General features: G+C 43.2%; 1 protein-coding gene across 2 annotated transcripts in view; it reads left to right on the forward strand.

The window, feature by feature from the left end:
* pisd (phosphatidylserine decarboxylase) overlaps positions 1-12,325 on the forward strand; it is a gene marked incomplete at its 5' end in the record, with an annotated part of 79,734 nt that overhangs the window by 38,317 nt on the left and 29,092 nt on the right. For both annotated transcript variants that reach the window (XM_084325321.1, XM_084325320.1), the window contains 4 exons: positions 7,446-7,580; positions 8,316-8,417; positions 8,785-8,923; positions 10,494-10,643. In XM_084325321.1, coding sequence (XP_084181447.1) covers positions 7,446-7,580; positions 8,316-8,417; positions 8,785-8,923; positions 10,494-10,643 — 526 coding nt within the window. The remainder of the gene's footprint in view (positions 1-7,445; positions 7,581-8,315; positions 8,418-8,784; positions 8,924-10,493; positions 10,644-12,325) is intronic.

Here is a 12,325-nt window from a genome sequence, read left to right on the forward strand (position 1 = left end):
GTATAGCCTTGCACTGGGAGATCCAGGGGGAAGTAAAGAAACCTCAAGATATTCAGAGGGAATGATATCAATATATATCATGGCCTGTTAAAAATCCAATTGTTAGGGCGGTCAGGTGGCGTAGCGGAGATTGCGTTCGTCACCAACGCTGGGTTCGCATGTTCGAATCCAGCTCCCGGCGTTGTCACCAGCTTGGCTGGCCGTTCACACTAATACAATTGGCAGTATTAGGGGGTGGGGAAAGCTGGCGGGTGGGTCCTGGGCATTGTGGACAGCGACCCCTACAGTTCGGTCGGGGCGCCTGCTCAGCGAGGGTAGGATCTGGAGAGAGGTAGTGCGGCCTCCCACACGTTACACTCTCCCAGTGAGAATCTGCCCGGCCGGGCTGGCTGCCGGCTGGCTGCACATGCGTCGGAGGAAAGCATGTGACAGTCTCCGGCCTCTCAGACCAACAGTAGGGGAAAGTGCGCAACAACCAGGAAGGGGGTTGGGAATTGGCATAACGACTAACAGTGGGATGGGAGAAAAATCGGGAAAAGGAGGGGGGAAAAAGATAATAAAAAAAAATTAAAATCCAATTGTTGTTCATGTTGGGCTGTGTGATACACTATCAAACTGAAACTGCAATCTTTTTATGAGTAATCTGACCGGACATTCGCTTTCCATCATTCATTTTGACAATATCATTTTGTATTGAAATTTGCAATATTAAAAAAATCCATGATAAGATAACAGAGATGAATAAATAATTAATATCAACATATTGCCCAGACCTACACACTAAACCAACTCCTTTATTTAAAAGAACACGCCAACATTTTGGGAAATTAGCTTACTGTCTTTAGCTTCCATTAATGGAAGCGGACATGTACGGGTAGCCTACGCATTGTCCAACTAACCTCTCCCGAAGGCTACCCGTACATGTCCGCTTCCATTCATTGTGCTAAGCTAGGCTAACACGCAGCCAGATAGTTTTCTACTGAATGCACAGAGAGGAAACTGGTATCTATCTTCTTGTCTCTCTCTGGAGAAGACGGTAAGCTAATTTCCCAAAATGTTGGTGTGCTACTTTAAATCTTTTTTATATATTTCACATGTACCAACACATAGCAATTGTTGTTTTGCACATAGGACAAAGGGGCATTCCTTCTAGGAACATTGCAATGAAGAAAGTAGATTAGAGTGTTATCTAGCAGATTATCTCTCTACCGTCAGAAATAGACTTTTTCTAACTTGATAACATACACATTCTAAATGTAGGCCCCTTTGTATTTCCTATTGCAATGTTTGTTAATACAGTTGCTGTCAGGGAAATAAACAGGCCAAAGCTGTTTCCCTAGCAACAGAATACTTCTGAAAGGGTCTATGAAGCAGACGCAACCACATAGCAACCGTTGTTTTGCACATTGCTCCCGTTGTTTCTTCCAACATGTAGGACAAATGGGCGTCCTAAACATTCCCTGTGAGGCCTCTATTGTATATCTTTTATCATTGCAGTGTTTCTTTTACACAGCTGTGATGTTATTCAGTGTGTATCTGAGGCCATGTCAGAAATAACCTCTGCCTTAACCCTTTCACTACCACACTACAGAAGGTTAACCTTTCACTACCACACTACAGAAGGTTAACCTTTCCCTACCACACTACAGACGGTTAACCTTTCCCTACCACACTACAGACGGTTAACCTTTCACTAACACACTACAGAAGGTTAACTTTTCACTACCACACTACAGACTGTTAACCTTTCACTACCTGACACTACAGACGGTTAACCTTTCACTACCACACTACAGATGGTTAACCTTTCACTAACACACTACAGAAGGTTAACCTTTCACTAACACACTACAGAAGGTTAACCTTTCACTACCACAATACAGACGGTTAACCTTTCACTACCACACTACAGACGGTTAACCTTTCACTACCACACTACAGACGGTTAACTGTCTGTAGTGTGGTAGTGAAAGGGTTAACCTTCTGTAGTGTGGTTGTGAAAGGGTTGACCCTTTGTCGTGTGGCAGTGAAAGTGTTAACCGTCTGTATTGTCGCAGTGAAAGGGTTAACCCTTTGGTAGTGTGGTAGTGAAAGGGTTAAGGAGCTCCATCTCTAGATCCCTTATGTGCTAGTGTGTCCATCTGGCATTATGTCTCACCGCAGGTAGAAAAGGCGTATAGCTTGTGGCTGGACTGTGTCTCTCTGTGCCCCAAAAGTCACATTTACCAGCAGATCCAAAGAGGGATCGTAATCAGATTTTCCCCTAACCACCTGAGGGCTAGTTTGGTGAAAAATTGGATTTGGGGTTTTTAGCACTAGTCACATAAAGAAAAGCTGCTATATTGACACTTTAGTTAATCAAGCTTTATCCTGGTAATTGCTGCCATTGGATAAGAATGTAAATGTCACTGACCCTTTTAAAGGGGAACGCCACCCAAAAACTCATACCTGATATTCTATATCGTGATGGTAGATGGTAACCATGAGACCCAGGGGAATGTTCTGAGTGCATGGGTACGTTCTCTGACTCAGAGCGGAGAACACCGCTCCAACAAAGCTCATTCGGGTATAAAAAACTCAAACATTCTGTGGATCCGCCCAATCAATCTTCCTTTCATCGTCAACAGACCTGCTCCAAACTTTGAAAAAGAAGTTTGAGTCTTACCTGGTTTCTGGCTGCGGGAGAGAGAAGTGCATGGGTAGAAATAATGACTGAACGTTCCTCTGCCATGGAGATATCATATTGCAATTCTTAATTTGGGTGGTGTTCCTCTTTAACACTTTGAGTGCCACGCTATTTTCCCATCTTTGTACTTAGTGTGCCAGCGCTGTAAAGTATAGGGAATTTCACTGTGCGTTGCAGTGTTTGCAGGGCTATATCTATATTCTATATTATAGCTATGGAGACAATACTATGGCTCATTTGACATTAACAATCCATCATTCAACATGTGAAAAATAAAAATAAATGTCATGTATACGTTCGCGTGTTATACCGTGGTGAATATTGTATAGTTTCAGAGTGATCCTGGCTAATTCCTGAAAAACTGCGCTATGGAGCAATATGTGCATTTTGCTAAAAGCGTTGGCGTTGCTCGCCTGTACACGCTACTATTTCCAATTCAAAGGTATATAATAGCTATTATGTTTCATCATATATGCATGAAGGGGGGGGGCGGTCGTTTTTTTTATGCTTGGATCGCCAGTAACTGCATTCGTTTTGAATACTACATACGTTGATCGGCCGGATCGATATGAAATCATTGTAGGATCAAGGTGGAATTGATGTTATATAGTGTTACCTTTACTAGGAGGTATCCCAAAAAGAATATTCCAATTGTCTGATCGCAATTTCCAGTATTGGTGTCCATTGGGTCCCCGATATAATCCGGCACAACACATGCATCGAGGGGCATTGGATGCTTTTCAATGTGATCGGGTGAACCGCTAGACTTGCCTGAAGCTAAATACTGCGCCCGGAGGGAATTAGATGTAACACCCAGTGTGAAAAAAGGTTTCAAAGGGTGGGCAATACTCCCCCCTAGTAGGATGCGGCCGGTATTGCACTTTTGGGATTTCAGAATGATTTCCTATGGTAACACTGAGGTCCGTGAAGATATAATGAATAAAAAAATCCAATAAAAGAAAAAACTACCAAAACCCGAGAAATCTCGGGTCTGGCACTCAGCGCATGGCGAGTTAACCCGAGAAATCTCGGGTCTGGCAGTCAATGTGTTAAAGGATAGGTTCACTATTTTTCAACCCAGACCTTATTAAAATGTTATTTCCCCATTATGCATAATTGTGCAACCTCACTGATAGCTTTAGTACTTACCCCACCGCTGCAGTTTCTCAGTAGGCTTAAACACTGGCGCAATCGTTAAGGCTGCATAAACCATGATAAACCTACTTTTGGGGAACGGAAGACTCACAGTATTCCCTGTCTTTTATATGTCCTGCTGTTTGCGAACCAGGTTTTATTGGCTTAATGTGTTCTCTTGGATTGTGGACTTTAGGAGGTCAGGGGTCAGGGACTACAGCCCCCTCAGCATCGACGGAGCACCGGTTGAGAGAGTGAACAGTTTTAAGTACCTCGGAGTCCACATATGCGAGGACTTGACCACACTAGGGCTGACCCCTATTAGTCGAATAGTCGACTAATCGGTCGAAAGGAGACGTAGTCGACTGCCAACCTCTTAGTCGAATACAAACAAAAAAAAGATTTATAATATATATATATATATATATTTATCTTTTTATCATTCTTTCCAGAAGAAAAGAGGCCTAGAAGCGTGGCTAACGCTAATGGCCCGCATATCAGAGGCTAACTGCCTAAGAAAACGGGCACAGAGGCACTGAAAGAGGATTTCACCCATCTAATGAACACACTATACTAGACAAATATCAAGATGTATCCATCAGTGAACCAATTGCATGCTTTTGCAGAGGACAAGAAGCTTTCAGTCGATTCCTTCAGACATTAAGCACCCCCCACGTCACCAATGCAAGAGACTCCGGTCTCGACTCCCCGAGTCAGCATTGCCTGTGGCTTGGGCCAGTCGTCATACTATCTCAATTGGCAGAGGTAGCGGGTGGAAAGTCGATGGGTGGGGATTGGACGTTGTGGACAGCGACTCCTACAGGTCGGTTGGGTGACGCTTGTACAGCAGAGACAGGAAGTATCGGGGGCAGCAAGAAATAAACAGTGATTTTACCAGCAGTAAGTTGCAAGCCACTTTCATATACGGGGAACCGTGACAATTATTAGTATTACCTTATTTGCATATTGTCTCATTATTAGATAGATAGGTTGATACTTTATTGATCCCCGGAGGGAAATTTAAGTAGACAGTATTTAAGTATTGAAAAACGTCCTACTACTCACCTAATGCATGGCTGAACTGAACGTTAGAAGTGTCCGTGTCCCCGTCAATCATCACTGCCAGATCAGACTTAATTTAATCGGCTATGGTCTCTTATCATCTCTCCACATTGGACGTGGTTGTCATAAGATGGACTGATATCCGCTGCATTCTTCTTGCAGAGCAAAATTAGCGGCTTAAACTTATTGAAAGGAAGTTCTTCTTTGGCGATGCAACATTCAGTTTCGATTCGATTGTTCGCTAGGAATTATGGGATTTGGTGTTGGATGTATGGACTCTACGCAGACGGGGAAATGGTATTTAATAGCACGATAGACTACAACTACCAAGTTGCGTGGCCCAGATTCACTTCACACGCAAATATTTTTTTCACACAGGCTGTCGCAGTAAGTTCATTCATTGCCGACACATTTTTTCATAGCACCGCGACATTATGTCGCACTGTACAGCCCTGGTTGTAGGCTAATGTTTTACTATTTTTTTATCCAATTTGTATGGATTAATTTAGGAGTGAAATGCGAATGAAGGGTTGAAATCACTACTCGCAAGGTTGCCCCCAAATATTATTTTCCACTTGCACGGGCCAAATTAAGGGGCAATTTGCGATAACCTTGTTGCACTGTACAGCCCTGCCGTAGCAGACTACAGAGAGTGGCCCGTTCAGCCGAATGCACAATTGGAGGGGGGCTTCCCACTCTCCAAGATATTTACAACAAGCGCTGTATGAGTAAGGCTAAGAGAATAATCAAAGACCCCAGCCACCCAAACAACTGCCTCTTTGAACTGCTGCGGTAAGGCAAGCGATACCAGAGTCTCATGGCAAGCACAGAGAGACTCAGAAGAAGCTTCTATCCCCAGCCCATCAGGATGCTCGATGAACAATGAACAATAACAGACCATCAAATACACCCACAACACACACATCCACACGCACACACCCACTTTAAATAAACAACACACTGTAGCACCCACTTTACCCACTTTAGACACTAACACACACTTTATATTTATTGGCATCAATCCCATGCACCTCATTGCACCTCACCACCACAAGGTGGCACCACAAGCTAAGCTATACCTCACCATTCTACACTGTACTGTATAGTAGCTGACTGTACAGAAGTATAGACTGTACATATACTAGGGCTGACCCCTATTAGTCGAATAGTCGACTAATCGGTCGAAAGGAGCCGTAGTCGACTGTCAACCTCTTAGTCGAATACAAAAAAATTATAATAAGAAATAATTAATATTTTTTTTTATCATTCTTTCCTAAAAAAAAGAGACCTAGAAGTGTGGCTAACGCTAATAGCACGCATACCAGAGGCTAACTGTCGTAATGGCACGCATACCAGAGGCTAACTGTCTAAGAAAACAGGCACAGAGGCACTGAAAGAGGATTTCACCCATCTAATGAACACACTAGACTAGACAAATATCAAGATGTATCCATCAGTGGACCAATTGCATGCTTTTGCAGAGGACAAGAAGCCTCCAGTCGACTCCTTCAGACATTAAGCCCAAATGAAAAAAAAATATTATACTTATATATATATATATTTTTTTTTTATAGTCGACTAATAGTCAACTATTGGCAAATTTCGGCCAATCATAGTCGACTATCCAAATCCTTAGTCGGGGACAGCCCTAACATATACTGTATATATGTATATTGACCATTTTTGTTTTGTTTACACTTGTTTACCTTTCTATTTTATACTTATATTATACTATTTTACACTATCTTGTTATTTTATCTAGCACACTCTCTGTATTTCTGTATGACAACTAATAAAGAAACTTGAACTATACATCCATGCTGGAAGCAGGAAGTTGTGCTCTTACATTTTCTTCCCAGATAAGTTGTTATTCCGGGATGTAATCTACTGCAGCTAACGCCAGCAATCCCGTTTTCAAAAAGTAAATTCATCGTGGCTTTAGAAGGCCTACTGTAAGTGACTGCCCCATCGGACTGTGTTAAAGCCCACTGAGAAGCTGCAGCAGAGGTGTAGGTTTCTCAATACTGCTACGATTATAAATGATGAGAAACAACACTTTAAAAGGTCTGGGTTGAAAAATACTGAATCTATCCTTTAAGTTGCCAGGGTTGTAGAGCCTCCGTCAGCTGGTATAATAGCTGACTAATCCATTTAGCTTACAGCTCCTTCCCACCCGCCAGCCCTGAGCAGTGAATCAAATGATCACCATCTGGGGCTCGGGCCAGGGGGAGGCTGCAGGTCACCGTTCAGTTGATGCTCACACACACACACACACACACACACATGCTCATAGTGTCCACACTACTGTAACTTGGAGGATAGGATGCATCGTAATGCTCATATCACACGTTTTTGTTGTTGTTGTACTTAATGACAAGCACTGCTCCCTGGACAGGTTTTACATTAAATGACTACTTTAGCCTTATTGGAATCCTCTTTTGTTCTCGCTCTCGCTCTCTCTCGCTCTCTCTCGCTCTCTCTCTCTCTCTCTCTCTCTCTCTCTCTCTCTCTCTCTCTCTCTCTCTCTCTCTCTCTCTCTCTATCTCTCTATCTCTCTCTCTAGGTGGCCTTATATAAGACTATCCCCACCAGGTTGTTGTCCAGAGCATGGGGCAGGTTGAACCAGGTAGAACTGCCTACCTGGCTGAGGAAACCAGTCTACAGTCTGTACATATGGACATTTGGTGTTAACATGCAGGTACATTAGCACCTTTGGTTGGTTGGTTTGTTTATGATTGATTAAACAATTGGTTGGTTGGTTAGTTTATTTTATTGTATTTAGGAATCTTGATGAAATGCATTTACATCAAGAATGCATTGCAGATTATATTATTTACAAAGTGGTCCTTGACATATGTAATTGTATGTAACATCTGGTTGACCCTGATTTTTTCCACTTCATTGGAAAGAAAATGTATTTAAAAAAAACATATGTAAATCACTGAATTATTCACTTGTTCACCCATCCGTTTATTTGCCATCCCTCCATACCTCTATCCCTCCCTCCCTCCATGCCTCTATCCCTCCCTCCCCCCATCCCTCCATACCTCTATCCCTCCATTCCTCTATCCCTCCCTCCCCCCATTCCTCTATCCCTCCCTCCCCCCATCCCTCTATCCCTCCATTCCTCTATCCCTCCCTCCCTCCCTCCATACCTCTGTTCCCTCCCTCCCCCATCCCTTCATTACTCTATCCCTCCATTCCTCTATCCCTCCCTCCCCCCATCCCTCCATTCCTCTATCCCTCCCTCCCCCCATCCCTCCAAACCTCTATCCCTCCATTCCTCTATCCCTCCCTCCCCCATCCCTCCATGCCTCTATCCCTCCCTCCCCCATCCCTCCAACCCTCCATTCCTCCAAACCTCTATCCCTCCATGCCTCCCTCCCTCCCTCCCGCCATCCCTCCCTCCCTCCCTCATCCCTCCCCCCACTAGGAGGCAGCGGTGGAGGACCTCCATCACTACAGAAACCTGGGGGAGTTCTTCAGACGCAAACTGAAACCACAGGCCAGACCCGTCTGCGACTCACATTGTGTGGTGAGAGAGAGGGAAACTATTACTCCATTCAGTATGATCCTAATCTGTCCAAATACCTCTTGTATCCTGGGATGGAAGTTTAATTGTGGAATAGTTATGGTGGTGATGTGGGGGGAACTGATTGCTAGTGACCATCACCGGTTCGATCCCTGGACCCGGCAAGGCGAAATCCAGTTGGGGGGGGGGGGGGGGGTGTAACTGGTGAGTGTGAAGCAAGGCGCTGTTGGGAAAAATAATCTACCCTGGGTAAATAAAGGATGAATGAATAAAATGTTCTGTCTCTCTCTCTCTCTCTCTCTCTCTCTCTCTCTCTCTCTCTCTCTCGCTCTCTCTCTCTCTCTCTCTCTGTCTCTGTCTCTCTCTCCAGATAAGTCCGGCAGACGGTAAGATCCTTCACTTTGGCAAAGTGAGGAACTGTGAAGTAGAGCAGGTGAAAGGAGTCACATACAGCCTGGAGACGTTCCTGGGTCCACACACCTGGGCCGACAGCCTCGACATCAACAGGAGTGAGTGCTGCATTCTTCATTTCCTCCTCTCCTCTCCTCTTCTCATATCAATTACATTCAAAGGCTTTATTGGCATGAAAGCTTCAAATTTACAATTGTTGGTCACTGAGCCTGTACTAGATTAGCGTCTGCTTCATATCTGACAGTGGAGAGATAATCCGCCAATTCATAACTTAATTCTAGAGCCAGATCACACTCTAATCAACTTTGGCTTTGTGTTTCTTCATTCCAATGTTCCAAATAGTTTTCTTTTGCAGCGCTTCATAATTTTGGTTTAGTCTAATAGAGGCCTCTCACGGAATGTTTAGAATGCCCATTTGTCCTCCATGTTGTAAGAATCAATGGTTGTTACCGTATGTGCAAAACAGTGGTTGCTGTGAGTGTGTTGGTATGGAAATACATCAACACTAATGTAGTAAATACATCAACACAAATGTAGTAAATACATCAACACTAATGTAGTAAATACATCAACACAAATGTAGTAAATACATCAACACTAATGTAGTAAATACATCAACACTAATGTAGTAAATACATCAACACTAATGTAGTAAATACATCAACACTAATGTAGTAAATTGGTGTCTTTATTACTGGATCTTGTAAACGAGTCACAGTGGAACAGTAATATCATGTGTTTTACCTACTCTGCTCTGAAATTAGGCATTTTCTTTTGAAAGTGGTTACCTAATTACAGGCAGCTATGTTGGAAGAGGCCTCTATTATGGTTTTTGGAAAACAGTGTCATGGTACCCCCCACACACACTTTTCTTTCACCTCCTTTTCTCCTTTCTCTCGCTTTCCTCTCCCAAATTGTCAGCTTGGATATTATTAAGAGCAAACAAACCATAAGAGAAGGAAGGGTCATCACGTCAGAATAGTAAAACGTTAGCTAGTTAACAATGCAACAAATTGCAGATGATTCTGACATCCAAGGTAATAACCTGTTTAAATGGTCATAAACGAGGAGATGGCTGATCCCACTCATGTCACTATGTCGGCCGAACTGTGCCTTCACATGCTACACGGTGACATGATGACCTTTCCTTCTTTTATCGTTTCCTTGATTAAAAGTAGGAAGTGGTGAGTCAAGCCCCGTTCCACTTCTCCTGTCACTCACAGGCTTCTCCTGACTATTGTATATGATTCTTAAGTTTTCAAAGAGAGATGATGGTAAAAGCAATCTGTCTACTCCCAACATTGGCCTCATTAGCATTTAGAACTGCAAATAAAGGTTGAAATATTATAATACTTTTATATTATATTTGCTCCCCTCTGCCGCAGATTTCCAACGTGGATGTCAAGCCAATATGTCTTCTTTTTAGAGGGATTACACATTGTATCCTCTTTGATATCATCTCTCTTCTCTCTCTCTCTCTTTCTCTCTGTCTGTCTTTCTCCCTTTCTCTCTCCCTCCCTCTCTCCCTCCCTCTCTCCCTCCATTTCTCTCTGTCTCTCTTCCTCTCTCTCCCTCCCTTTCTCGCTGTCTGTCTCTCTCTATTTCTCTCTCTCTCTCATTACTCACATGTTGTCTGTTTCTCCCTCCCTCTCTCTCCCCCCCTCCCAGATGAGGCTGACCCCAGTAACTTCCAGGACTTGTTGGTAACCAAGGAGGGAAACGAGTTGTTCCACTGTGTGGTCTACCTGGCGCCTGGAGACTATCACTGCTTCCACTCCCCAACAGACTGGAGGGTGGCTCACAGAAGACACTTCCCTGGTGAGTACACTGTACTACTAGACTAGTGTAGTTGTAGTAGTAGTAGTAGTAGTAGTAGTAGTAGTAGTAGTAGTAGTATTCTGCCATTAGCCTCGACCAACGCACTTGGTTATTAGAGCTGGAGTTGGTTCCCGGCTACCGGACTGTGTCTGCCCACTGCTTTTAAATAGCTAGGATGGGTTAAATGCAAAGGACAAATTCCTGGTATATGTACAAATATACTTTAGCCATTAAGCAGATGCTCTTGACCAGAGTGACTTACAACAAGTGCAATAGTAGACTAGAGTAGCTACAATTCTAGTAGCACTGACATACTGTAGAGCAGCACTAAGATCATGTAAACAGCGTCCAGTGAATAGTGTAGGGATGTTAGCATGTTTAAGATAACATATTCCTTTATTGATCCCCTTGGGGAAATTCAGGTATCATAGCAGCACAGGGGAGGGGGAGGGGCGGCGGGTACAGGTATGGGCAGGGTAATAGAAAGACAATAAATATACAGGTAATGATTTTTTTTTATATGAATACAAATAGAAGTAAACAGTAGATAAAAAGGTGCAGATGAGGGTCTGCATATGGTACACAGATCCACATCTCTTGGTCTACTTGTTATCAACGGAATACCACTGTTTCCACTCTCCAGCTGACTGCAGGGTACAGCGTTGCTAGGGAGGCCTGGAGGTTAGAGAGGCTGTCCGGTAATGACAAGGTCACAGGTTTGATGCCCTGTGACAGCTAATATGTCCATCCCTGTCAAACATGTCCTTGAGCAAGAGATTGAATCCTTACTTACTGCACGGCTGCTGCTGCACACTCTCAATCTACAGTAAGCCCACAGGGGAAACATGTTTCCTAGCGGGATATGTGGAAGAAATTATACTGTGTAATATGGCGATGGGAATGATTTAAAATCCCAAATAGCAGACATATCCCTGGTTAGATCACTATTATATATTGTAGATATATTGTTTGATATAATACTGGGGCCGATACCAGGCTGAAACAGGACATCGGTATCAAGAGAACTTCCCCAGTACTAACATCTGATACCATGAGTCATGTATAACAATGTCAGAAATTAATTTCTTTTCAGCATTTCTTGAAGAAAATGTGTTTTTTATATCTAAATTTATTTTTACCAAATGGCTCCAAACTCATGGTCTGTTCAGTAAAAAGAATGGAGCGGGTCGGTATTCTCTTATCGGCCAACACCGAAAGATTAAGACTTGAGGATCAGTTTGGCAACAGAGACAAATTTATTTCAGTGCATATTTGCTAATCCTGCATGTGTCCTGTATAATGTATGCCCATTTCTACTATATAATGTGTACCCACTCTTACTGTATAATGTATACCCTCTTCGCCCTAATGTTCATAACCACGACATTTGTCCGGTCTGTTTCATAACATCCCTTTACTGTACTTGGCAATCTTGGTTTCTCTAACTTGCGATGTGCACTTCTCACAAAAGAAGTGTTTTGTACAGCCATGCATGCTTGTGTTTGTGTGTGCATGCGCAGTGTGGGTGTGTGCGTGCACATGCGTTTGTATTCCCTAAAGTCTGCTTGGAGTTCATAATGTCTCATTCTGTATGCCATTTAGAGCAAAACAGGCTTTTTAGTCACTGATGCTGACAGCACTCTGGCTGCATTAAGGTATTTTTTTGTAGTTTTTTTATACAT

Source organism: Notolepis coatsorum (genome assembly GCF_963971535.1).
Source record: "Notolepis coatsorum genome assembly, chromosome: 11".
NCBI lineage: Eukaryota > Metazoa > Chordata > Actinopteri > Aulopiformes > Paralepididae > Notolepis > Notolepis coatsorum.